Source organism: Bubalus bubalis, chromosome 12 (assembly GCF_019923935.1).
Source record: "Bubalus bubalis isolate 160015118507 breed Murrah chromosome 12, NDDB_SH_1, whole genome shotgun sequence".
Lineage (NCBI taxonomy): Eukaryota > Metazoa > Chordata > Mammalia > Artiodactyla > Bovidae > Bubalus > Bubalus bubalis.
In genome coordinates, this window is record NC_059168.1 from 15,705,323 (window position 1) to 15,730,851 (window position 25,529).

Genomic DNA, 25,529 nt, shown 5'->3' on the forward strand with positions numbered 1-25,529 from the left:
GTTTTATGCACCTTGTGTATTTTAATTTTGTAAATTATCATAGTAATTCTAGAAACATACTAGTAGTATTAACGTTACTAGTATTGTTATTGTTTCCTTTTTACTGATGAGGTATACTAGGAGATAAAAGCAGTGAGCATAGATAGTTCTTTTGATACATTTTGCAAGGATAGAAGAAATGGAAAAAAGCACAGTAGGGGACATTGTGGTTGAATGAAAGCTTTTCTAAGAGACTGTGACATTTTTGAAAGCAGTGAGGGAAGGAGCCAGGGAGGAATCGTTGAAGATGCAGGAGAAGGATGAGCAGGTGGGACCAGAGGAAGAGGTGACTGGTAGGCATGGAGAGAGGGCTCAGCCTTAAGGAGAAGGGATGCTGTTTTGAGAAAATTAAGAAAGTTTTATAGTCACTCATATTTTACAGTTCAAAAGTGAGACTGTCTCTGAAGTTTACGCTTGATAGTGTTGGACAGTTAGGAAGAGACGTGAGGGAGCTGCTGAATATCATTGCGTGCATCTTCTTTTCTTGAAAAATTTCTGACTTAGTGTTTGAAGTTTTAGAAAAACTTAACTTTATTCGTATGAACTTGCCCAAACTGAATTCTGTCGAGTGTGATTTCACTTGTCATGTTCTTTATCATTTGTTATCTCATTTTGTTATTTGGACATACACATGAAATCTTGTTCACATGTATTTGGATGCAATAATTGCATATTCTCTTGATTGTTTCTCAAAAAAAAAAATGTATTTGGGATCTGTTTGGTCAAGAGGTAGAGAGGACAGAGAGCCTGGCAGTTGCAATGTGCAGTGTGGCCATAAACAAGGAGAACAAAAGTGCTGGGGATGGGAGACTGGAGAGGGCAGTGAGGAGCGCAGCTGAGGATAAAGAACTGTATTGAAAAGTCCATTTGTGACTTTAAAACTGAGACTTCATTTTTACGAGAACACTTTTATTAACAGGAGATAGAAAGCACAGGACCACTGTAATCAGGTTTATAGAGGACAAAGTGAACTTACAAGTTGGCCACTGTTTAATCAGTTGGAGCAGCAGTGACATTTAGGATCTGAGTGGCTATAAATTGGTGACAGGAAATGGTTCCCTGTGAATAAAGTCTTTCCTCTAGAGTAACAGGGACTGGCTGGCTACACTGCTGAACTTATCAGATTCTCCGCCTCTCCCTCCCTCTACTCCCGCCCCCTTCCCTTCATGGGAATGCTATTTAAACTTGACCAAGCGTTTGTGCTCAGTTGCTGAGTCGTATCCAACTCTTCGTGACCCCATGGACTGTAGCCCGCTAGGTTCCTCTGCCCATTCATTATCTCTAGAACTGAATAAATCATTGCTCAAGCAGGCCAATGATTTCAGCTGCCAATTTGCCAGATAGAACTATTAGTATTTACAACAATCAAAAAAAAAATAAAAATAAAAAAGGTGACAATACTTGCACATATTTCCACTGTAGGAATATCCTCTCCTTGGAAGCGAAGAAATCGAACGTATTTAGAAAACACGGACTGGGGCAAGTGTAGCAGTCATTTCAGTTTCAACACATTTCCTGAGGAGAAGTAAATGTTTTCTTTCTCATAGAACCCAATATTTTGTCTGTTGAGATATGTTCATCAAAACATTTTATTTATATATAAAATGTTTTAGAAGTTCATTCTGTGTAAACATGATCATCTCATACTAATCGGGGTGTCTCTAATTGAGCACCTCTGTCTCGCCATTCATATCTAGCGTGTGTCTGTGTTTTGTGTCTCATGGTCAATGTCTTTTTTGCAGATATTGATGAATGTGTAAACAACACTATTTGTGACAGTCACGGGTTTTGTGACAATACGGCTGGCTCCTTCCGCTGCCTCTGTTATCAGGGCTTTCAGGCCCCACAGGATGGGCAAGGGTGTGTGGGTGAGTTCTTAGATTTTTTTTTTCTCTAGACATCTCTCTATTAAGAAGAAATCAAAATCATCAACCACAGGAGAGATGGAAGCAAGGTAACTGGGCGGAATGACATCATAATCTGATGTCGTCGTATGGTTTGGAGAGGTGCACGGTGACCCCGCGGCTTCTGAAACGGTTAGGGATGTTACGAAATAGAGAAGCGTAACTTTGGATTTAAATGTATATTGAAAAGAGCATCTGTTTAAACTCTTAGCTGGGTATGCGGAACGCTCCAGTCCCTCCCGCACAGGAAATAGAGTCTGGTGTGTGGTAGAGCTTGTCTGTCTCCAAAATGTACCTCCCTTAGGCAATGCATTTAAGGAAACGTGTTGGCAGGAGTTTCTGTTTCCACGAATGACACCCGTAAAACGATGCTTTGGCTTGTGCATAGTTCTTCCATCTGTTCTGAGATTGTCAGAGCTGGAAGGAATCTAGGACCATCAGCTGTCCTAGAATATGGTCTATCACATGCTCACGTAAAAGAAGCCACTTCCTGGTCATGGTTCTGACCAGCCATGATTTCTTTAAGTCAAATTCATCATGAGGCATACTTGCAACTAGAGCAAGTAAATGGGAAAGAAGTTATTTAATTCATAGCTTCACAGACAACAAGGCTTTCTCTTTACTCTTAATTAAGAAAAATTGCCTCTGGTCATTACATGGCAGATGACAGTTGAGGATGAGTCGGCAACATTTTAGTTTGGAAATTTGCAATGAAAGCAGCAGTTCATTTCCGATCCAGGTTGACCTGGGAAAACAAAGTCGGTTTGGAAATTTAACAATAAAATCACTTGAATAGTAACCACCTTTAAGGTAACACTGTTGTAATCACTTGTTCCAATTCCTGCTGTAGTTTCCTATGCACTAAATTACAGTGGTAAAAACCATCTGCCATTCACTAAATATGTCGACTTAATAGGTCCTGTGGTCTGGCCTCACTTGCATTCTCAGGCTCACCGCCTGCTTCCTCACCAGTTATGTTCCCGCAGCATAAAACTGCTTATGATTGTTCACGTAGCTGGGAAGTGATTAGGCTGCTGTTTGCTCCTTTTGCTGAGAATAACCTCCTGGCCTCCCCTTCCCTGAGCCTCAGTCCGTCCCATTCATTCCTGAAGCCCCTGAAGCCAGAAGTTCAACGTCATCTTCTCCCAGGGACCATTCCTGTTCCACTTCTCACCCTCCAGCTGAGCTATGATCCTTCCTTCCGCTTCCCAAATACCTTGAGCAAATTCTATTGTAATACTTAAATCCTTTTGTGCAATAAATCAATCATGTATGTGCTGCCTGCAGTTGCCTTTTCCAAGCTCCATGTGATTGAGAACGTTGTCTGTCTGTCTCTCTCTGTCTCTCCTGACTGGGCCTAATGTTTGGCCCATTGTAGGTGCTCAGTAAATTTTAACTGTTACCTATTGCGGTATCAGATGTCAAATCACTGACTCCACTTAGCTTCTGAGCCCTTGGTTAATGTTCATTTCTAACCAGGCAGATGAGTGCACCAAATCCACGTCAGTGTTTCATTTCGACCCACAACATACCACCCTTAGAGAAGGAATATCTGTTATCTTGTTAATAGACTTACACATGTTGTTATATTTGTCTGTTTGTTCTCTTGGAAAAATATTAACTGAGCACCTCTTACATGTACCTCAGCACACTGGTGTTCTTCAGGGTTTAAGAGATGAATCAGCCCTCTGGGACCTTGGCCACTCTGTTCCCGCTGCTTGGATCCTGGCTGCTTACCCTTCTTATCTACTCATCCTTCAGATGGAGCTTGGTTCCAGTATTACCTCCTTAACCCACCACTGCACTTAAGGTCCACTGTTCCATGCTGTCGTAGTGCTCTGCACTTTCATTCCTAGCACTTATCCTGGCCTGTATGACTTGACATTAAGCTCTATGAAGGCAGGAGTTGGCAGGAGCTCCCTGAAGGCTTCCTACGTTGTCACTGTCTCCCCCGTCTGAACCATCGAAGTAAACTAGAAAGTATTTTTTGATTGAATGAATACCATCTGGTAGGAAAGATTTCAATAGCTATGGAAATAATACAAGTTAGAAAGTAGAAAATTCCATTTGACAGTTACCTAAAATTGATAAATGCAGACTGGCAAATTTCTGAAGTCAATTTTTCTGGTCTAAATTATGACTGTCCAGGTTGATTAAACATACCAACTCTCTGCTTTACTTTGTTATAATATCTTTTCATAGCAAAACTCAGCTTATTGGATTTATATCCGTTTATATACAAAGTGAAATGGAAAACTGAGGTAATTATCCAAATAAGTCAATAGAGATAAACTTTTTGTCCAATTAACTGGGTATTGCAGGTGAAAATAGTATTTTTTCCCTGAATGATTTGGATAATTGCTCAAATTTTTAACTTTCTATAAACCATCTTAGAGTGTGCTCATGAAAGCCGATGTTTATACACATTTAATCATGTTTAATGCATAAAATACATGAACATTTCAGATGTCAAGTCAGGTACATTGTTTACTGGGCACTCATTAATAATATTTCTTCAGAGGAGAAAAGATAAAAAGTAGTATTGGACAAGGGCAAACATAAAAATAGCCTTTCTTTATGGCTATGTACTTCCTTACTGTTGAATAAAATGGACTCAGCTGTGAATTTTTAGTGTTTTAGGTAAGTATATTTAAGTAAAAATAAAAATATCTAGCAGAAGTAGAAATTACACTGTGGAACACCAACAGAAATTTTAAAGGGATGGTAATATCAGAAGTTACTGGACCAATTTGCTTCCTGCCAATGATTAATGTAACCCAGTAACTACTTACAGGGGTTTTTCCTTCATTTCCCAAAGAGATACCCAACCTGAATTCTGATGGTCAAGTTATGAACATTTTGGCTGCTAGGGAGCTATATCTTTAGACATGTGAGTGGATTGTAAACAATTTCTAAAAATGCATTTCAGGAATTCGGCAGTTTCTGAAGTGCCAGCGCTGCTAATTTTCCTCGAATTAAAAACGGAGACAGAAGTACCCGGTTATTTAAGACCCTATTATGTCAAAAAGTCAGGGAAGTGAAAATTAAACAAAGTGTACATACAGTGCTTGCTGTACAGTTTTGAATTGTTCCTTAAAACCGGAATAGGAGTTTGCAAGCCTTGCTTTGTGTTTTCATTGTCCTGTCACACAAACCAAAGCTTGCAGCCCTGCCTCTGGGAGCCCCTTCCCCCCAAAAGCTGAAGGGTTTGATTGTTCCCGGGGGGTGGGGGGGAGTCACCTTGTTCCGGCAGACACCACTAGTCATGGCACAGCTGGTAAAACAAAGCGTGGTCAGGAGTGAGGAACACATCTGACTTGATCTGTGCTCCCTTTTCCAGATGTGAACGAATGTGAGCTGCTCAGTGGCGTGTGTGGTGAAGCCTTCTGTGAAAATGTAGAAGGGTCCTTCCTGTGTGTGTGCGCTGACGAAAGCCAGGAGTACAGCCCCATGACTGGGCAGTGCCGCTCCCGGCTCTCCATGGGTAAGTGACGCTGTCTGGACGGAGGGCTTCTCTCCGGGGACCTGCACCTACACAGGTCTGGGCCAAAGACTCTGGGAGTGAGGAAGAAATGACCAAATATTTTGTCACCCTGCTGGAAGCGTTCATGCTGTTTCCAGGCTTGCCTTATCAGTGGGCTTTAGACGTGGGTGATGATTGTTGGAGCTGGATGACCTCTAATGTGCTTTCCAACCCGGAGACGCCGTGGGGAGGGTGAAGGATCCAAAATGATGAGAACATTGGCTGGGAATTGCCTAAAACTGAGAGCCATCAGCTCAGAGCTTAATATGGCAACATCTCATTCAGTTGCATAATTCTTCTCTCTTGGCCCTTGGAGAAACGTATTTTGACGCTACTCTAAATTAAAAGCAACATATAGGTCCCTCGGGATCTACAAAGACTTCCTTCCACTTGGAATTCTTAAGGTTCCCCCCACCCCGCACCCCCTAGAATTTGGCCAAGAGAATGGCTGTGATTATGTTTGTTTAAAATTTGATTTAGACTGTGTCATCATGGCATACACTGAAATGGAGAGCTGATGCTTTTCCAGATAAATCAGTCAATTTCCAGATCGCCCTTTTAGTGTGTGCCATGTGGCTATAGTATGATTGTGTTTTGAGGCAAGTAGGAGACTAAATGGTCCTTTGAGACCCAAATAAAAGGAAACACAGACTGTGTTACTATCTTGCTCAATCCCAGTTGATTTTATCCGTGCTTCTAAGAAGGCTTTGGCTCTTCCTCAATAGGGTACACTTGTCCTGTGTGAGACAAATATCTTTGCAAGCAGTAGGGAATAAAACGTAAAAATATTTTCATTCACACACATTTTCTTCTTAATGATTAAGTACAGAAAGGTTATGGGTGCAGAATTAAATGTAGAGACAGTAATTCAAAAACACTATGAAAGGGAAAAAAGTATTTCTGGAGGAAGGGGTTGCTCTTCCTTTAATGACCATCCCTGCAACTTATGAGCCATAAAGAAGAGACTTTCCGTCTTAACTCTACTTGTAATGGAAAAAAAAAAAAACCTATCATTAGGATTGGTGAAATAACTACCTTTTTATTTGTCTTTGGTTCTATAGAGTAGCACCATCCCCCATAGTTTTATTGTGACTGCAATAATTCATACAGTCTTGTGCAGTCATTAAGTCATCTGTATGACGGTTAGTAGTCATGATAAATGCAGGTGAAACAATGTCAAGTGAAAAAATGAAAAGATAATCCAGTGATCACAGTCTGTGGAGAAAGGGGATGGAAAGAAGACATAAAAAGATAATTATTGGAATTAATGGAAATTGTAATTCTTTCCTTTATTTTCCACACTTTTTTTTAAATACTTAAATTGGAATGACCAGGTTCTGATCTGCAAACTGTTTTCTGACTATGCAAGCTTGGGCAGATCATTCAACATCGATGAGTTTGATTTTCTCACCTGTAAAATAAAGGCTATATTTGCCTCACAGAGCTTTATGGGGTTTTTAAAACAATTATATACATAAAAGCTATTTGTTAATAATGAAGTGCTATGTGAAGTATTAAAATCCAAACACATAAGGGTTATGTACTTCTCTTCCTTTCGTGATCTCTTTGGAGATGGTGGCCTTTTTTTAACTGCAAATATTTTTTTGCTAGAGTGCTATTGTCAAGAAGGGGTTTGTTCAGTTCACGTAGTTTCAGTTAAGGTAGATGTCTGCGATCCTAAAATATGCTCACTTCTTTTCTAGAGATTAATAGTGCCTTAATAAGATCATGAGACCATCTGAACCATTTTCCATGAACTGGATTAGCTCACTGTATAGTGTGAAAGTGAAAGTGTCAGTTACTCTGTTGTGTCCGACTGTGTGCGACCCAGTGGACTGTAGCCTGCTAGGCTCCTCTGTTTGTGGAATTCTCAAGGCAGGAATACTGGAGTGGGTCACCACTCCCTTCTCCAGGGATCTCTCCAGGGATCAAACCTGGATCTCCTGTATTACAGGCAGATTCTTTACCATCTGAGCCACCAGGGAACCCAAGCTCACTGTAAACTACTTAAAACTTCATAGTAACTCTTCTTGTAAGCCTTATTCCTCATCCTCGACTTTTTAAGTTTTTCTGTAATCAAGTCCCTATCACCTGCTTTGCCTCTTTGCTCCCTTTATCTCCGTGTTCTCTCATTGACTGACTCTTTCTGGAAAATTCTTCCAGAGTTCCCTAAGTACTTTCCTGCTTCTGCAAAGAACAGCATTTTGAGTGCTCAGCTTCATAAAGCTTGTCTGCCAATGCATACACAGTTTCTCTTTCCTCTTAACGTTATATCTGATCCTTTAATTTCTGAGTTTCTTGCCTATTTTCCCCATAGTTCTCTGGCTTCTGCCAAATATTGTACATACTCAGTTGTTTTATTGGTCCATGTCAGTATAATCTGCCTTAGTAACTGGTGAAGCTTATTAATTTGTATTGTCCCTGGCAACTCTGATTTCTACCATATCTCAATTTGTATGGTTCTTGGCAAACTTGAACTGATTTTATGGAGTCTTAAGATTGTCTTTGATAATATCTTCATTTTAATAATTCTCTGTCCTGAGAGATTAGCTATAAACTGCAAGAGGAGCTTCCTCCCTGACTTCATCAAACTTCATCAAATTGACAAACCGGTCAATTGTTTGAAAAAGCTGATTAAAACTGGCAGTCATAAAAATGATAATATGTCTTTTCAATATTTAAGTTTTAACTTAAAGCTTGTAACATATGTTTATTCCCCAATCTCTGAAGAAGAGCTGAGATTTGTCTTTTGAGTAGAAATCCATTTGCTTGTCCTCCATAAACCACATCTATTATGTGTTATCTACACCACCCACTTCAGAGGGAGTAAGAATTTAAAGGCCTTTGCTAAGTAAATAAGTGCAAAGTCACTTTAGGTTTTCACAGTGTTTCTCAATTTTCTATGGTTGTCTTACCCACTTCTAGTTTGATAACTTTTTTTTAAAACTTTTTTTTAACCTTAATCTTTCTAAAAGCTTTAAACTTGTTCTAGAAACAACTCTTCACTCACTCATATTTGATTAGTTTATATACAATTTACTTATGTAATTACAATAATCACTACTTTGGCACAGAGTGAGAATAAGCATAGCTGAGTCACAGCTGGCGAACTGCTCAACACATTAGAACAGAAGCGTGTGCGCCCACCTGAGAACAGCCAGCTGGCTATGAGCCCTCCACTTGCTTGTGGTCATTAGCCAGGATGTTTTTCGGAGGACAGGAGAACATTTGTTCATCTAACAAGTTGGTTAAGTTAAAAGAGTCTGTATCATTTTTCCAGTCAAAGAACCTGCTGTGACCTAGAACAAAACATGTTGTACCATATTTAAGTTTTTATCAAGGATTCAAACTCATTTCATTCTTTACATGATAGACTAAAAGCTTAGATCTCATCCTTCCTGGAAAATAATTAGGAAAAAAAAGATACATTTGCTTTGTAGGCCCTAATATTTTTACTTGGCTCTAAATGTCCCCAGGGCAACAGACATTCCAACAAGGTGCAGTAGCATCTTTATCTGAAGTGATACATGACTGAGGACAGAGCTGGGGCTGAGGAGTAGATGCCAGATTTCAGATCAGTATGCAGAAGAACTTTCCAGTAGCTAGAGCTGGTCACAATTTCTTGTGAATTTGTGGGTCCAAGAACAGGTGGGACACCTACTGGCTGGCAGAAGGACTCTTACCTTCAGTAGGGCATTGTCCCAGGTGACTCTGAAGGTACTTTTGACCTTGAATGTCCCAGGATTTTTGTTTCTAAACTACGAGGCTCCCACATAATTTTTTAGGTCTGGGTCGAATTTTTTCACTGCCTGGGCCTTTGGCCACTAATCTACATTGCTGTACATTGCCTAAAAGCACCTGAAACAGAAATACCTAAAAAAGGCCCATAGCAGACCACTCACCACCTGTAAGGATATGGCTATGAAATACAGCCTGATGTTTTTATTTCCTCAGTGCCTGTGATAATTGCTCAATAAGAACTTTATGTCCTTGGGCACTCTAAAGGAAGCAATAAATATTTTGTGCGGGCAACTGAAGCCATACCCACAAAATGCTTGATTGGTGCACAGAGGATACTCGGGGGGGGAAACCGAATTTTATTTTTAAAACGGAAAGTATAATGAAAAGAACACAAAGATATATATTATAATTAATACAGGTGTTCTTTGCTATAAGAAAAGAAAATGAACAAGATCAGACATTATAAAACATAAATTGGGCTTGTTATTTGCATTAGGCAATAATTGTTCTTCATTTAAGAAAAGCACGTAGGCAAAGTCAGAAATTATAAGATGTATAAATTGGAGTTATAATTTGGATTATAAAATAAGTGTTCTAATACAATTCATGATAGGGTTTCCTTAAACAGTAAGAGCTTATTCTCATGTAACAAGCTGACAGTCCTAGACATCTACATCTAGAAAAACCTTAGTGTTTTTCAAGCCCAGCAGTTTTATTTACAGATAAGGAAGCTTAAATTGAAGAAAGTAGGGAAAATCACTAGACCATGCAGGTATGACCTAAATCAAATCCCTTATAATTATACAGTGGAAGTGACAAATAGATTCAAGGGATTAGATCTGATAGACAAGGTGCCGGAAGAACCATGGATGGAGATTTGTGACATTATACAGGAGGCAGGGATCAAGACTATGCCCAAGAAAAAGAAATGCAAAAAGGCAAAATGATTGTCTGAGGAGGCCTTACAAATAGCTGAGAAAAGAAGAGAAGCTAAAGGCAAAGGAGAAAAGGAAAGATATACCCATTTGAAGGCAGAGTTCCAAGGAATAGCAAGGAGAGATAAGAAAGCCTTCCTCAGTGATCAATGCAAAGAAATAGGGGAAAACAATAGAATGGAAAAGACTAGAGATCTCTTCAAGGGAACATTTCATGCAAAGATGGGCACAATAAAAGACAGAAATGGTATGGACCTAACAGAAGCAGAAGATATTAAGAAGAGGTAGCAAGAATACACAGAAGATCTATACAAAAAAGGTCTTCATGACCCAGATAATCACGATGGTGTGATCACTCACCTAGAGCCAGACATCCTGGAATGAGAAGTCAAGTGGGCCTTAGGAAGCATCACTACAAACAAAGCTAGTGAAGATGATGGAATTCCAGTTGAGCTATTTCAAATCCTCAAAGATGATGCTGTGAAAGTGCTGCACTCAATATGCCAGCAAATTTGGAAAACTCAGCAGTGGCCACAGGACTGGAAAAGGTCAGTTTTCATTCCAGTCCCAAAGAAAGGCAATGCCAAAGAATGCTCAAACTACCGCACAATTGGACTCATCTCACACACTAGCAAAGTAATGCTCAAAATTCCCCAAGACAGGCTTCAACAGTATGTGAACCAAGAACTTCCAGATGTTCAAGCTGGATTCAGAAAAGGCAGAGGAACCAGAGATCAAATTGCCAACATCCGTTGGATCATCAAAAAAGCAATAAAATTCCAGAAAAACATCTATTTCTGCTTTATTGACTATGCCAAAGCCTTTGACTGTGTGGATCACAATAAACTGTGGGAAATTCTGAAAGAGATGGGAATACCAGACCACCTGACCTGCCTCTTGAGAAATCTGTATGCAGGTCAGGAAGCAACAGTTAGAACTGGACATGGAACAACAGACTGGTTCCAAATAGGAAAAGGAGTACGTCAAGGCTGTATATTGTCACCCTGCTTATTTAACTTCTATGCAGAGTACATCATGAGAAACGCTGGGCTGGATGAAGCACAAGCTGGAAACAAGATTGCTGGGAGAAATATCAATAACCTCAGATATACAGATGACACCACCCTTATGGCAGAAAGTGAAGAGGAACTAAAAAGCCTCTTGATGAAAGTGAAAGAGGAGAGTGAAAAAGTTGGCTTAAAGCTCAACATTCAGAAAACGAAGGTCATGGCATTGGGTCCAATCACTTCATGGCAAATAGATGGAAAACAGTGGAAACAGTGGCTGACTTTATTTTTTGGGGCTCCAAAATCACTGCAGATGGTGACTGCAGCCACAAAATTAAAAGACGCTTGCTCCTTGGAAGAAAAGTTATGACCAACCTAGACAGCCTATTAAAAAGCAGAGACATTACTTTGCCAACAAAGGTCCATCTAGTCAAAGCTATGGTTTTCCAGTGGTCATGTATGGATGTGAGAGTTGGACTATAAAGAAAGATGATTGCTGAAGAATTGATGCTTTTGAACTGTGGTGTTGGAGAAGACCCTTGAGAGTCCCTGGGACTGCAAGGAGATCCAACCTGTCCATCCTAAAGGAGATCAGTCCTGGGTGTTCATTGGAAGGACTGATGTTGAAGCTGAAACTTCAATCATTTGGCCACCTGATGTGAAGAACTGACTCACTGGAAAAGACCCTGATGCTGGGAAAGATTGAAGGCGAGAGGAGAAGGGGATGAAAGAGGATGAGATGGTTGGATGGCATCACTGACTCAATGGACATGGGTTTGAGTAAACTCTGGGAGTTGGTAATGGACAGGGAGGCTTGGCGTGCTGCAGTCCATGGGGTCACAAAGAATTGGACGACTGAGTTACTGAACTGAACTGAAAGAAGGCAAGGCCTATAGAAAATTTCTAAATCTTATCTTTAGGGTCATATAGCTAATGTTTGGCAGAATGGCCCAGGAACCCAATTCCAGGATCCTTCCACTTAATTCTGCTTTTCCAGGCCAAAGACCCCATGATACCTCATTCTTGTAAAAATTGGCTTCCTTTTTACTTTATTTCTTTGTTTTGTTCTCATTTTAAAAAATGCATATTCTCAGAAAATTTGCAAATATAAAAATACATCAATAAAGAAAATGCCTCTGCTGTGTTACCGTCCAGGAATAATTTCTGGCACCATGTTGACCTCTGAATCCTTGGAAGAGAGACAGCTGCCTCCACTGAACTGTCTCCCAGTCATCCTCCGTGCACTGAGATCAGGCCCTCAGACCTTCATCTGCGTGAAACTCCTTCCTCTTTTCTCATCTTCCCTCCCCCTTTTCCCTTTGATTGATTTCAGGACATTCCTCTTCCCCATATCCTCCTACCACTTACATTGGTCTTTTTCTGTCTCCTTCTGGACTCTTTCTATTGCCATTCCTTAAATAATCATGTCCCAGAGAGCTGCGTATTTTTCCCTCTTTTTACTCTCTGTTCTTCTCCTGGGATATTGTACCTGTTCTCCGAGTCAACCACTGCTTCCTTGGTGTGGACAGCCAAAATAAATATGTTTGCCTCCACCCCTCTCCCGTGTGCCACACTCCTCTATTTCCAGCCACTTGTTATTGGACCTTCTTCCTGGAGTGTCTTATAAGCATCTCTGCCTAAAACTACCCAAGACCAAATTAATTACCCTTCCCTCTCCAACTTGTTACTTTCCCTGTGTATACTCATTAATTGCCAAACATCTATACTGGAAATCCTGAGGTCGTACCCCCATTCATCCAAGCCATTGTAACATCCTGCCAACTCTTCCTCAACAGTATCGGTCAAATCTCTCTGCTACTCTGCTATCCCTGCCCCAGGCCAGTCCTTCAGCATCTCTCACCTGGACTGTGGCATTTGCCTTCGCCTCATTTTTCTCCCCGTTTCTCTCATCGATTCCTGTTCCACACTGCTGCCAATTCTTATTTTCAAAACATAAATCTGGTTTTAAACCCTTAAAACTTTCAGCTGCTTATTCCTGCCTCCAGCAGGAACCTCATCACATCCACCAGCAGGGTAGCAAGACCTTTGTACGCTGTGTCATCGCTCTTTGCATCGGCTGCCACCCAGCTCACTGCTTACACAGTGCCTGCCCTATGGCAGACACCCAGTACCTGCTGAATAATAGGTTTCTCCACATTCAAGAATGTTCCTTCTCTACCCCATCATCTCATTCCTAGTTCTGTAGGATAAAAATTATTCATTTCATCCAAGGTGTAATGGACCACAGTTAACTGAGGAATAGTCTGTCCACACTTCTAAGCAGCAGGGACAGTACCCCTCTGTGCTTTTGTTAAATTACAAGTAGAGCAAAAGAAAAAACGCGCAGGTCCCTGCTTCGTGCAGATCATCCTGTGGTTCTGACAATTGAACCCAAACAGCGTTCTTGTTCTTTCTTCCTGGAGAGGTCTGCTGCAGGTTTTGTGTATGTGCATATTTGTTTTAAAGGCAGGAGACCACGTATAATATCACTCAACTGTTATAGTTGGCAGAGTGAGTTTTTTAAAATGTATTTAGCTAACCTGTAAAATAAATTAACTTTGGAAGAATTTTTTTAAAATAATTTCTGATTGGAAAAAAAGACCTTTGGTAGGAAAAAAAAATTAAAGACAGTGAAACCACAGTATTTAGAATGCAAACATTGTAAAATGCCATAAAACTCCTGAGGTCTTATTGTATATTTGTAGTGGATCTATACCATAAATGTAGGTAAGGCTGAGGAAAATATGCTGACTTGTTATTAAAAAAAAAAGATTGGGTCAAATTTCTTTCCACCTCCAAAAACCAGAGCAAGAGGAGTTTACTACCAAATTTTGCTTTTATTTTCATGAAAATTTCTGCTTGCTGTATATAGTATCTGAAATGAATTTTTAATAAGGAGGTGTTGATATTTGAATGAACTGATATACCGGTTGAGTAAACCGTATACATATATATAAACCATTTCTTCTTCTTAATACAAGAGACACCCACACTGTTGCATTAGAAATACATTTTAGATCCTACTGTTAGTTGCTCAGTTGTGTCTGACTCTTTGCTACCCCATAGACTGTAGCCCTCCAGGCTCCTCTATCTATGGATTCTCCAGGCAAAAATACTGGAGTTATTTTTATTATGAGGTTGCCACTTTCTTCTCCAGGGGATCTTCCCCACCCAGGGATCGAACCCAGTCTGCATTACAAGCAGATTCTTGACCACTGAGCCACCAGGGAAGCCCTTGGTTCCTAGAACCTGCTACAAACAGGGCCTGGAGAGGAATGGTTTCTCCGATTCCTTTCAAACATTTCCAGACACCTTACATGTCACCGCAGATGTGGTTTTATTCTTGAGGTCATCCTCGCTAGGCCCCGCCATACACGTGTTCCGGTGTTGTGCTGGGGCTGCGCTGCGGTGACGTCGTCTGCTTGCCTTCTGTGTTGCTGGCTGCACGTCGCCCCTATGTGTGTGTCTCGGTTTTCTTTCTCCATGGCACTTTATTCTGCTTTCAGGAGTCTCTTCTTTCACCCAGATCTGCCCGCTTTTCTTCTCCTGACTTCTCCAGTTTCTAGTAATAGCTCCATCAATGAGCCTTTGTAAGAAATAATATTTATTTATTTGGCTGTGCCATGGCTCAGTTGTGCCATGTGGATGTTAGATTTTTACTGTAGCATGTGAGACTTTTACTTGTGGCATGTGGGATCTAGTTCCCCGACCCGGGATCTAACCCAGGCCCCCTACATCAGAAGCACAAAGTCTTAGTTGCTGGACCACCAGGGAAGCCCCTCCATTCATGAGACTTTCTCTTCTCACTCTCTCCCCAGCCTGCTTCTCTCCCAGGCTTGCTCCTCCCAGTATCTTCTAACTTCTTCATCACTAAAAAAAGCAAAACATAAAAACCTCTGTTCCAGTAGAGATTGGCATTGTCCTCTGCCTTAGCACCTGAGTGACAAACACACCTATCCTTACTCACGTGTTAATGTGTCCCTGCCTGGTTCTCAGGCTCCTCTGTGACTCTTTCCACAGACCACCACTCCCCTGCCTGCTCTACCCACACAGACCTAAGGACAGTTGTACTTTTATTCCTCACCTGTCACACCTTAGTTTCTGGCCAAATTTTTTTAAGTTTATTTTTCAAGGACTTGATTTGAAAATGTCAGCTCCTCTAGGCAGCCTTCTAGGACAGCCTTGCCCCCAGCCCTCTACAGCGTGGCTTACGTACCCAGCACTTGCTTTTCTTGCACTGTCGTGGCCTCACTCCCCACCTGATTGACCTCTTTAAGGATGGCAACTGTGTGGAAGAATCTGCTTTGAAGGTATTTTTGCTCTTGTACTTCATTTCTTAACCTTTATTTTTTATTTCCACCATGTCTTTTACTATCTGAAGTTACCCCCTTTCTACACTCTTCCTTTTTATTTGCATCTCTTTGTGTTTGGCCCATTCCTATTATCAGTGCCTGTTTTCTGAAACTTAACAATGGCTTTCTTCTAAATTCCACTTGAAGCCCATGCACACACTTCTTATTTTCCAAGTCTTTGAATGAGAAAACTAGGGGTGGGGGAATAAATTTCCAAGTTCTCTTTTTCTCTTGGAATATTGCATTAGAATTCTTTTTCTCACAGAAGTATGAGTTGGTATAAAACATTAGTGCCTGTGATGATTTTAATATAAAGAGAATAAAAGCTTTCTGAATAATTTCGTTGAAAAGCAGTTTGCTGAGCATTATCACTGTCATAGAGTTTTATAAATGGATGTCTTTTTCAGGATTAGGGGGCATTGTTTATTCATACATACTTGTAATGTGACTCTTTGGTCACTGTCATCTTCCCGTCTCAGAGGAGCATGGAGGGGATTGGCATCTAAAGGCCTTCAGAACATATTGCAAATGGAATGTCCGCTGTAACCAAGGAAATGTTCCAAATCTCCTCACCCCAGCAGCAAACCTAAGATTAGGTCTCTTTAGGGAAAGACTAAAGCAGGAAACAGTCATAAAAGTGAACAGCCACGTTCTCTTTCTGATGAAACAGGAGAGGAGAGCTTCTAGAAAGGACAATTCACCAGTGGTACCTACTGCTCAAACTCGCTCCTTCCTATTCAGAGTAAGAGAAGACCATCACACTGTACATGGGCTTAACACTGAACTCCATGCCAGCAGGAATTAGCTGCTGCCCCCTGGGCAAAGGCAAAGCAAAAAAAACTCATGTTTATTGAGATACTAGGAAGCTGAGCTCCAATAAAGAGGTTTGGGGAAGCATTAGGCCCAGGACGTTGGATCCAAGCTAAATGCTCTCCTCCAGAAAATGAAGATGCTATTTAATCTGTACTGTTTATCTCATGGAGAGTTAAATACTTTGTGCATTGCGTGAAAAGACATTTGTGATAATTTCTTCAAAAAAAGCACCCAAGTAGGAAGGTCCAATACCTCATTTTTTTATCACCAGCCACACCCCCAGGATTAAAACACATACATTGCTTTTTATAAATAGATATTAAGCCAGCCTCTTAATACATATTGAAAAATCAAATATGAAAATACTGGAGGTGAAGTAATATATTTCTTAGCAGTCTATGCATGGAGATATGAAGTAACGGCTACCATTATTAATAAAATCTTTAAGAAAAATGGAATCAATTCTTTTCCGAGCTTGGCACCTTACATCATTTGATTTGATCTTTCAAAATTATTTTGTGATAGAAAAATTCCCCCACTGGCATCAGTGATGTAAACTCATAGGGTTGTTTGTTTGTTTAAGAAATAACATTACATGTATTTATTGATCAGATTGTTGCCCCAGTGGAGAAATGCTCTAGGAAGTTAATTATTTAAAGGTTAAGAAGATAGGGAAATAATAGCTTTTCACAGAATGACCTTTATGGACCAGTTTTTGTTGTTTTTTTTTTAAAGGAATTTGCATCTCTTTCCAAACACAGATGAGGGCCTGACTAATCCTCAATTTCAGCTGTGTAAACACTGAACTTTCACACTGCTTGGAAAGAAAATAAGAGCAGAACTTGTAATAACCAATGTAAAACCCGAATAATACAATGATATTGATTATTTCTCTTATGCAATCACCTTAGCGTTTCCTTCCAAAGAAAAAAGAAATTTTATTTCTGTGAGTGTAAAGAACATGGTAGAAATAGTGTTTAAGTGCATATCAAGTTTTTGACTCAGAAGCCTGTGATCTGTAATTACCTATGAATACAGCAGGCTTCATTGAGGTGTTACTGTACAATATTCCATCTTGTCATAGAAACCACAACTTTGTACAAAGAGAAAAACAATTATTGAGCACTCTTTTAGTAGACTGTTAGCTTGATTGGCAAAGCTCTAGTTCTGTTGCTGAGTTATTTATATTTCTAAAGGCATTCATTCATTAATAAGTATTTGCATTTATAGGCAAATTGAATACAATGAGTGGAATTGTTCATAGTAATAGGCTGCCAACTTATTCACACATCTTGGGAGAAAGTTTATAAAATTTTTATAGGGTTCATGATTGATTTAATATTAATTAAAAATACCCTTAATTTTCCCCAATGTTACCCTATGGAAGAGCTTGGGGCCCATTTTGAAGAGGATGAAATGCTGGTGGTGATCCATTCCCCGAGAGCCGGCAAAGCGCTCTGTCCCCAGCACCCTAGAACAGCTAGTTGACACAAGGGATGTGACAGGTTTTATCCAATTTCACATACAAGGAAATGCTTTAAAACCACTTCAAAAACTGCATAGGATCAGCATTTCAGTTTTTTTCCTGGATACTTATTCTACTTTGAATATGATATCAGCTGTTAAGACTTAAAGTAGAGTCCAAGCTGAATTCTGTCAAACATAGAATAACCTGAGAATTAGCCAGAGCCAAGGGTGAGAGGGATCCTTTACATTCTCAATGATACTCTGCATTCTGGGAATAATATACATGTCAAAGCTTTGTTTGCTGCTTTGCTTGTTTTTACTGCCACAAGGGAAAAGGAAGGGCAGTAACTCTTCTGGTAGAATTTTATGAAGTTACACATAGGACACCTTTGTTATGTGATATATTCATCAGGTTTCTGCAGTCATTTTGACGCTGCCAAAGTAAATATATAGGAAACTGTTAGGAAAATAAATCATTAAACTTTCCTAATAGTATAATGATCTATCAACTTTTTAAAAAATGTAGGTATTGAGATTAAAGTCTTACCCTCACTGCCAAGTGTTATGCCTTTGTTCCTATAGTTTCTTTGGGTTAAGAATCTGTAGACAGCAATTCTAATGAAAATATTTCATTGGTATTAACCTAAATAATTGTGATGGCAATTATTATCGTTGAGTTGCTCAGTCGTGTCCGACTCTTTGCGACCCAAGGAATTGTAGCACACCAGGTTTCCCTGTCCTTCACTATCTCTCGGAGTTTGCTCAAACTCATGTCCTTTGAGTCGGTGATGCCATCCAACCATCTCAGCCTCTGATGCCCACTCCTCCTCCTGCTCTCAATCTTTCCCAGCATCAGGGTCTTTTCTAATGAGTCGGCTCTTCGCATCAGGTGGCCAAAGTATTGGAGCTTTAGCATCAGTCCTTCCAGTGAATATTCAGCATTGATTTCCTTTAGGATTGACTGGTTTGATCTTGCTGCCTGAGGGACTCTCAAGAGTCTTCTTCAGCACCAGAGTTCAAAAGCATCAATTCTTCAGGGCTCAGCCTTCTTTATGGCCCAACTCTCACATCTGTACTTGACTACTGGAAAAGCCATAGCTTTGACTAGACAGACCTTTGTCAACAAAGTGATGTCTCTGCTTTTTAATATGCTATCTAGGTTTGTCACAGCTTTTTTTCTAAGGAGCAAGTGTGTTTTAATTTCATGTCTGCAGTCACCATCTGCAGTGAATTTGGAGCCCCTCAAAATAAAATCTGTCACTGTTTCCATTTTTTCCCCATCAATTTGCCATGAAATGATGGGACTGGGTGCCATGATCTCTATTTTTTTTGAATGTTGAGTTTTAAGCCAGCTTTTTCACTGTCTTCTTTCACCTTCATCAAAAGGCTCTTTAGTTTCTCTTTACTTTCTGCATTAGGGTGGTGTCATCTGCATATCTGAGGTTACTGATATTTCTCCCAACAATCTTGATTACAGCAGCTTTTTATTTGACATAGCATAAAACTAAAACTTAATAAATTCTAACTGGATCGGGCAGTAATTTGAACTCTATAGCATTTACTCAGTAATAGATTTTTAAAATCATTTTTTAAAAGCACAAGCTTGCTCATAGATTTCAAATCTGATGGGATTAAGTCATTAGTATTGTCTGAAACTAGGTGGAGTTGTTTTTGTTTTTGTTTTTGTTTTTTTTGCCAAACTGTGCAGCTTTTGGAATCTTACCTTAGTTCCCCAACCAGGTATTAAACCTGTGCCCTCATCAATGAAACTGCAGAGTCCTCACCACTAGACCACAAGGGAATTCACTGGAGGTCTTTATCCTTTGTGTTCCATCATATCACCTTGTCTTTTAGACAGAAAGTTAAAAGGACTCTGTTGGAATATATACTCTTTAGGACACACTTGCGCTGGGACTAGAACCTGGGCTTGAAATGCTATCCTGAGGCTTAGCTGGCTCTTACTGTTTCATTCAAAGTCATACAGTTGCAGCAATTTGAGTAGAGTATTTTATAGACTCAGGTTACTGCAGTGTTTTTCTGGTTGTCTTCCTCTGCTTTGCACTGTTCAGGAAAGATTGGGGGAGCATGGTTAACTCAATAACTATCTAAGGGTTAAATATTATGAGTGGCCTCACATCTCTGGTTCAGTGTCAGGAAAATGTTCATTGATTTAAGTAGGTGTTATAGCTCAGTAAAGAATGGCCCTATGTTTGGCAAGAAAGCAGATATGGAAACTGTACTCACAGCCAAATTCACATGAATATAGTAATTGGTTAACGTCAAAGGAAATGATTTTGACAGATTTACACGTTGAGGTGGGTTAGAAATCCATGAAAATTCAGTATTCAAGTGCATTTTTATCTTGAAGTGGAAGAATCTGACACAGAATAGAAAGCAGCCTTCCGTAAATGAAGTGCCGTTGGCACATCCAGCCCACTCTGTTTCGACTCCATTGCGATACAGGTAGATTTGATGTACTCTCTCAACACTCTTGCTTGCGTTCTCTTTAGACTCAGAAGTAGATCAACCCGGAGAAGAAAGGAAAGAATGCTACTATAACCTGAACGACGCCAGTCTGTGTGACAACGTGCTGGCCCCCAATGTCACCAAGCAGGAGTGCTGCTGCACCTCCGGCGCCGGCTGGGGAGACAACTGTGAGGTCTTCCCCTGCCCGGTCCCGGGCGCTGGTAAGAGCCAGCTGAGTGCCGTGTTCACACTGGTGTCTGCTGCGTGCTGTTCATGGCTCTTGGAATGTTCTCATTTGGGCTATTGAAGCCTCAAAGTGCTGGTGCCTGCTGTAGTCAAATGCAGTGGGTTTCTAGGAGGCTAGAAACCAAACCCTGTCCTGCCTCAATATAAATTCTTGAACTTCTGTTTATCACAGAATATGCTGTTATGGTGACATTCCATATGATATTTTGTCAGAAACTTAATTCAGTTTTATTCCATTTTTAATATAAAAGCAATGATTTTTTTCTGACACGGACACAGTGTTGTTCCTCATTAGAGCTTGTATATTTAAGCCAAGATTTTTCTTGATGGATTCATATTAGAAATTTAAAATACTAGTGCTCAGGTCGCTTCAGTCTTTTCTGACTCTTTGCGACCCTATGGACTGTCGCCCACCAGGCTCCTCTGTCCATGGGATTCTCCAGGCAAGAATACTGGAGTGGGTTGCCATGCCCTCCTCCAGGTAAAATACTGGAGACCATAGTAATGGTGCAATAAGTCATAAAAGTCCATAGCACTTGTAAGTAAAACATGGATAAATAACATACGTGAACTATCAAGTTTTTTTAAAATTATAAGTAAAGTTATAAGTAAAATTATAAGTAAAAAAATGACTTATGAAGTCATTAGGTTTATTTGCACCTACTTTGTAATTTAGAGATTGTACTGAATTTATTTGTCTGAATTAGATGGCAGGGTTTGCCTTTAAGTTACTGAATTTGAGAAAGCAAAACTGAATGTAAAACATACTTGTTGGGGGAAAAAAAATCATGGACCTTTTTTTTTTTCTTTCTTTTTCCCACCTTTTTTTTTTTCCTTGTCTCTTCTGAAATCAGCTGAATTCACTGAAATGTGTCCTAGAGGGAAAGGTTTTGTCCCCTCGGAAGAATCCTCTTATGGCGTTGATGGTGAAAACTATAAAGGTCAGTTTCAAGCAGAAACTAATTTGCAATGAGTGTTCATATCTGACATTCAAGTGGAAGCGTGGCTTGTGTTCGAATTCTCCCCAGTAGTCTCGGTAGAAGTGTGGCTTGGGAAGTAGATCATGTAAGACTGTATGACGGTGGGATTTGACTCAAGATTCTGAGTTTCCACCTCTGAAATGATGTTTCCGAGGCTGTCATGAGGATAAAATAAGGTAACATATGTAAAAGTACTTAATACAAAATTCTGTACTTTAATAGATTTATTCTTTTATTCCAGGACAATATTAAAAATTGTACGTTAGGACCAATATAAATTTGATCATTATGTTGGCCTTTAATGGTTATCAACAAAGCAAAGATTTTTGCTTTTGTATAAAGCATCCTACTTTTCTAGGACCTTTTACTCATGGCCATAGATTAGAGATAAGGAATGGAAAAGAAGAAAATAAAAGTCAATGTGCTTTATACATTTCATGTTATTAGCCTGTAATTCTAAAATAAATTCCAGATTTTTCACTTTGGTGAAATTTAAACTACACATATGAGTATTTCCTTATTAACCACTCACTTTAACATCTCATTGATACAGATATTATGACCATTTTCTCCCCATAGATGCAGATGAATGCCTACTTTTTGGACAAGAGATCTGCAAAAATGGCTTCTGTATGAACACTCAGCCTGGTTACGAATGCTACTGTAAGCAAGGGACGTACTACGATCCTGTCAAATTGCAGTGCTTTGGTAAGTTTTAAGAGGATATTTTGTGATGTCCTGTGAACACAGATGGGAAAAAAATAGTAATGTTTTGTATAAAAAGTTTATTAGAATCTAAACCTCATGTTGAAAAGATCTGTAAATGTTTTATGAATCCTTTTCTTGAGCAATATTTAAGAAAATAAAAATCCTTCAAACTACTGTTTGAATAGATTTTGAAGAGTTAATATTCAGTGTGGAATTATAATTCAGGTCACGTGTTCTTTTGGTCTGGGGAGCCTCCTGTTTCATCACTCATACCATACACTGAAAGTCATTTTTAAATACGGACCCAGACTTTAATGCCTAAGCAGAAAACCATATATACTATGCAGAAAAACATAGCAAAAGGAAATAATTTTAAAACTGTCATAAAGAGGCATTTTATCTTAAATTTCTAAGTATATCCTGTTCTTAAATGTTTTCTTTCCTTATTTAATGTCAGCAGCTGTAGGGCAATGTTATTTTTCCAATCAATACAGCTTAACATTTTTATAGTCAGAGCTGTTCTCTTTTGGATGATGATGTGTAGCTAATTAAAATGTGGCAGACCTTGAAATCTGGACTAAATTTAGCGGTGTATTAAGTTTGGTTAAGTGTATGAGGTGCAACTGATTGCTGATTTTCTTTCATTTTTTTTCCCTCTGAAGATATAGACGAGTGTCAAGACCCCAACAGTTGCATTGATGGCCAGTGCATTAATACAGAAGGCTCTTATAACTGCTTCTGTACCCACCCAATGGTCCTGGATGCTTCGGAAAAAAGATGTATCCGACCAACTGAATCACATGGTATGTTTGGATGTGAGAAGCAAGTCTGTGTCCAAATAAATGTCATAAGGTTTTCCTTTTGACTGAAATGTGAGCTGTCGGAAAATAGAAAAACGGATTCCTTGGGTATTTTGAAAAAATTAAAATGAGATGCTAAGAGAAAGAATAAGTTTCGTATCATCAATATGCAGATTTAACACCCTGCACATACTGATTTAATGGACACCAGGACAAGGAGTGACTGAGCAGATGGCAGAGCTCTTCCATACCTGGGGGTTGATCATATTTAACCCTCGAAGGCAACTGAGGAAGATGTAAGTTGAAGGGAAAATAATTAGGTTTGCTTGACTGAATAGAGGACACAGATGAGACTGGGCAGAACAGAGGGTGGAATTAATCAGTAGTGGAGGGCTCTGGAGTTCCTGTTCATCCCTGAAGGTGATGTGCTCCTAATAATTGACTTAATTGATCAATGTATCAGCACATTCAGGAGACTGCTTTGGTTGAAATCTATTGAAAAGTAGAAAGGTTAGAATTAAGAACCCTAGGATGAAGTGTCACTCGTTCAGGGCTTTGTCAGATGAAATGGATGAAAAAGGCTGAATCCCCAAAATTTTGTGTAGAAGGAAAAAGGTAGGATTTGACAGAGGAGTAAACGTGAAAAATCAGATATTGCAAGAATAAGAAGTCCATCAGGATTATGAAGTACAGGCAAGATCGTGGAGGGTTTTACATAATGTGGAAGCTACAGAGGGAAGGATTTAATTGGAACATGATGGGCAGGTTGAATTTCAGCTGATGGAATGACACCCAGTTGGAGATGACAGAGGTTTGATCCATGGAAAGACCAGGCTGGCTTCAGACTTGTACTTGGAAGTCACGCGTAGAAATCGGGATGGAAACTTGGAGACTCGCTGGCTTCTACCCCAGTGTCTATGAAATCAGAATAGCAGCGCAGTTGTCATGGAACCGGGTCTTCCCTTTCAGAACAAATTGAAGAAACCGATGTCTACCAGGATCTGTGCTGGGAACATCTGAGTGACGAGTACGTGTGTAGCCGGCCTCTTGTCGGCAAGCAGACGACGTACACGGAGTGCTGCTGTTTGTACGGAGAGGCCTGGGGCATGCAGTGCGCGCTCTGTCCCATGAAGGATTCAGGTGAGCCCTTACCAAGTCCTTCTGCTGGAGGTGTTTGGAAACCAGTTCTTCTCACCGCCTTTGGAAGCTAATTCTTTTACCTAAATATCTTCAACTTCACTCCTGATATCTTACTTTCATCAGAGGGGTATGTGTGCGCACGCATGCGTACGTGTGTGTGCACGCGCGTGCACATTGCAGGAGCAGATTACATAACATTTGACTCCTGGTTTGCCTCCAATCCAGACATTGTCATTAGTTTTTGAAACCCTCATTTTATTTCCGTCCAAAGAATGATAAATGACCCAAAGAAATGTAATGCATCTTAGCAGTTGGTGGCATAGGTCTTGAGAATTTATATTTCCTGATACTTCTTTTTTTCCTACAGTCCTTCTCACTTCTGATAGTTTCTGCTTAGAGCAAAAAGTATCAGGGACTAGACACTCTCCATTGGTCAAAGCTCAAGTTTTTATGTCAACCTCTTTGTGGGAGAGAAGGGTTTCCCCCCTCCACAGAAGGGTTAGAACTGTGAAGGAAAACAGTATAAAAGTAAGTGAAATGTATTTGAACAAATCTTCCTGACTTTCAAATTGTAGTGTGTGCGTGCCAAGTCATTCCAGTTTTGTCTGACTCTTTGCAACCCTATGGACTGTAGCCTGCCAGGCTCCTCTGTCCGTGGGATTTTCCAGGCAAGAATACTGGAGTGGGTTGCTATGTCCTCTTCCAGGGCATCTTCCAGCTCCAAGGGTCAAACCCATGTCTCCTGTGGCTCCTGCATTGCAGGCACATTCTTTGCTGCTGAGCCACTGGCAAAGGCCTTCAAGTTTTAAACTGGGGTCAAACGGAAAAAGTGGGATCAGTGAAGCTCTCAGTTTCCTCCCTTCTCTTCATCTGGGAGGAGGGCTTGAAGGTACCAACTCTGGGCTCCAGGCTGGGCTGTTTGGTGACTGTTGGGGTCTGTGCTCATTGCCTATTTCTCTTCTTACCCCTGCAGCCTCTTATTGTCTGTTAAAAGAAAGCACTTGAAAGTCTTCAGTATAGCATTTTTGTCTTTGACTATAGAATTGGTTGTTAAAGCCAGAAAAATGCTATGTGGGTATAAAGTGCAGGAGTTCATAATGAACAAATTCTCAGAATGGCAAAGAGGGAAAGAATTGCTTAGAAGAGGAAATGCTCTAATTTTTAGTTAGTTAGAATGTAATTTTCCAATCATTTAATAAATCAGCTTTTTAGCTTGGAAATAACTTAAAACCAAGATAGCATAAAAAGAAAGTAATTTGAAATGCCATAAAAGGAAAAGGAATAGCAAAGGGGGAAGAACAAACACATAAAGATATAGATGGTAATGCTAGTAGCCCAGAAATGGAAAGAAGGTGGGTTCTGGGTACAGAAAATGTGGGTCTGGAATTCAGAGCTGCCCATGGCAGTG

The 25,529-nt window shown here is 40.0% G+C and overlaps 1 protein-coding gene across 17 annotated transcripts in view; it reads left to right on the top strand.

Moving 5' to 3' along the window:
- Nucleotides 1-25,529, top strand: part of LTBP1 (latent transforming growth factor beta binding protein 1) — a 458,940-nt gene that overhangs the window by 394,303 nt on the left and 39,108 nt on the right. For 11 of the 17 annotated variants that reach the window (XM_025260861.3, XM_044925800.2, XM_044925803.2 and 8 more), the window contains 7 exons: nt 1,782-1,907; nt 5,284-5,427; nt 20,292-20,468; nt 21,348-21,434; nt 22,053-22,181; nt 22,844-22,984; nt 23,951-24,121. In XM_025260861.3, the coding sequence (XP_025116646.3) occupies nt 1,782-1,907; nt 5,284-5,427; nt 20,292-20,468; nt 21,348-21,434; nt 22,053-22,181; nt 22,844-22,984; nt 23,951-24,121 (975 nt within the window). The remainder of the gene's footprint in view (nt 1-1,781; nt 1,908-5,283; nt 5,428-20,291; nt 20,469-21,347; nt 21,435-22,052; nt 22,182-22,843; nt 22,985-23,950; nt 24,122-25,529) is intronic. The other 6 variants (XM_044925802.2, XM_044925811.2, XM_044925812.2 and 3 more) reach the window with 2 other exon arrangements.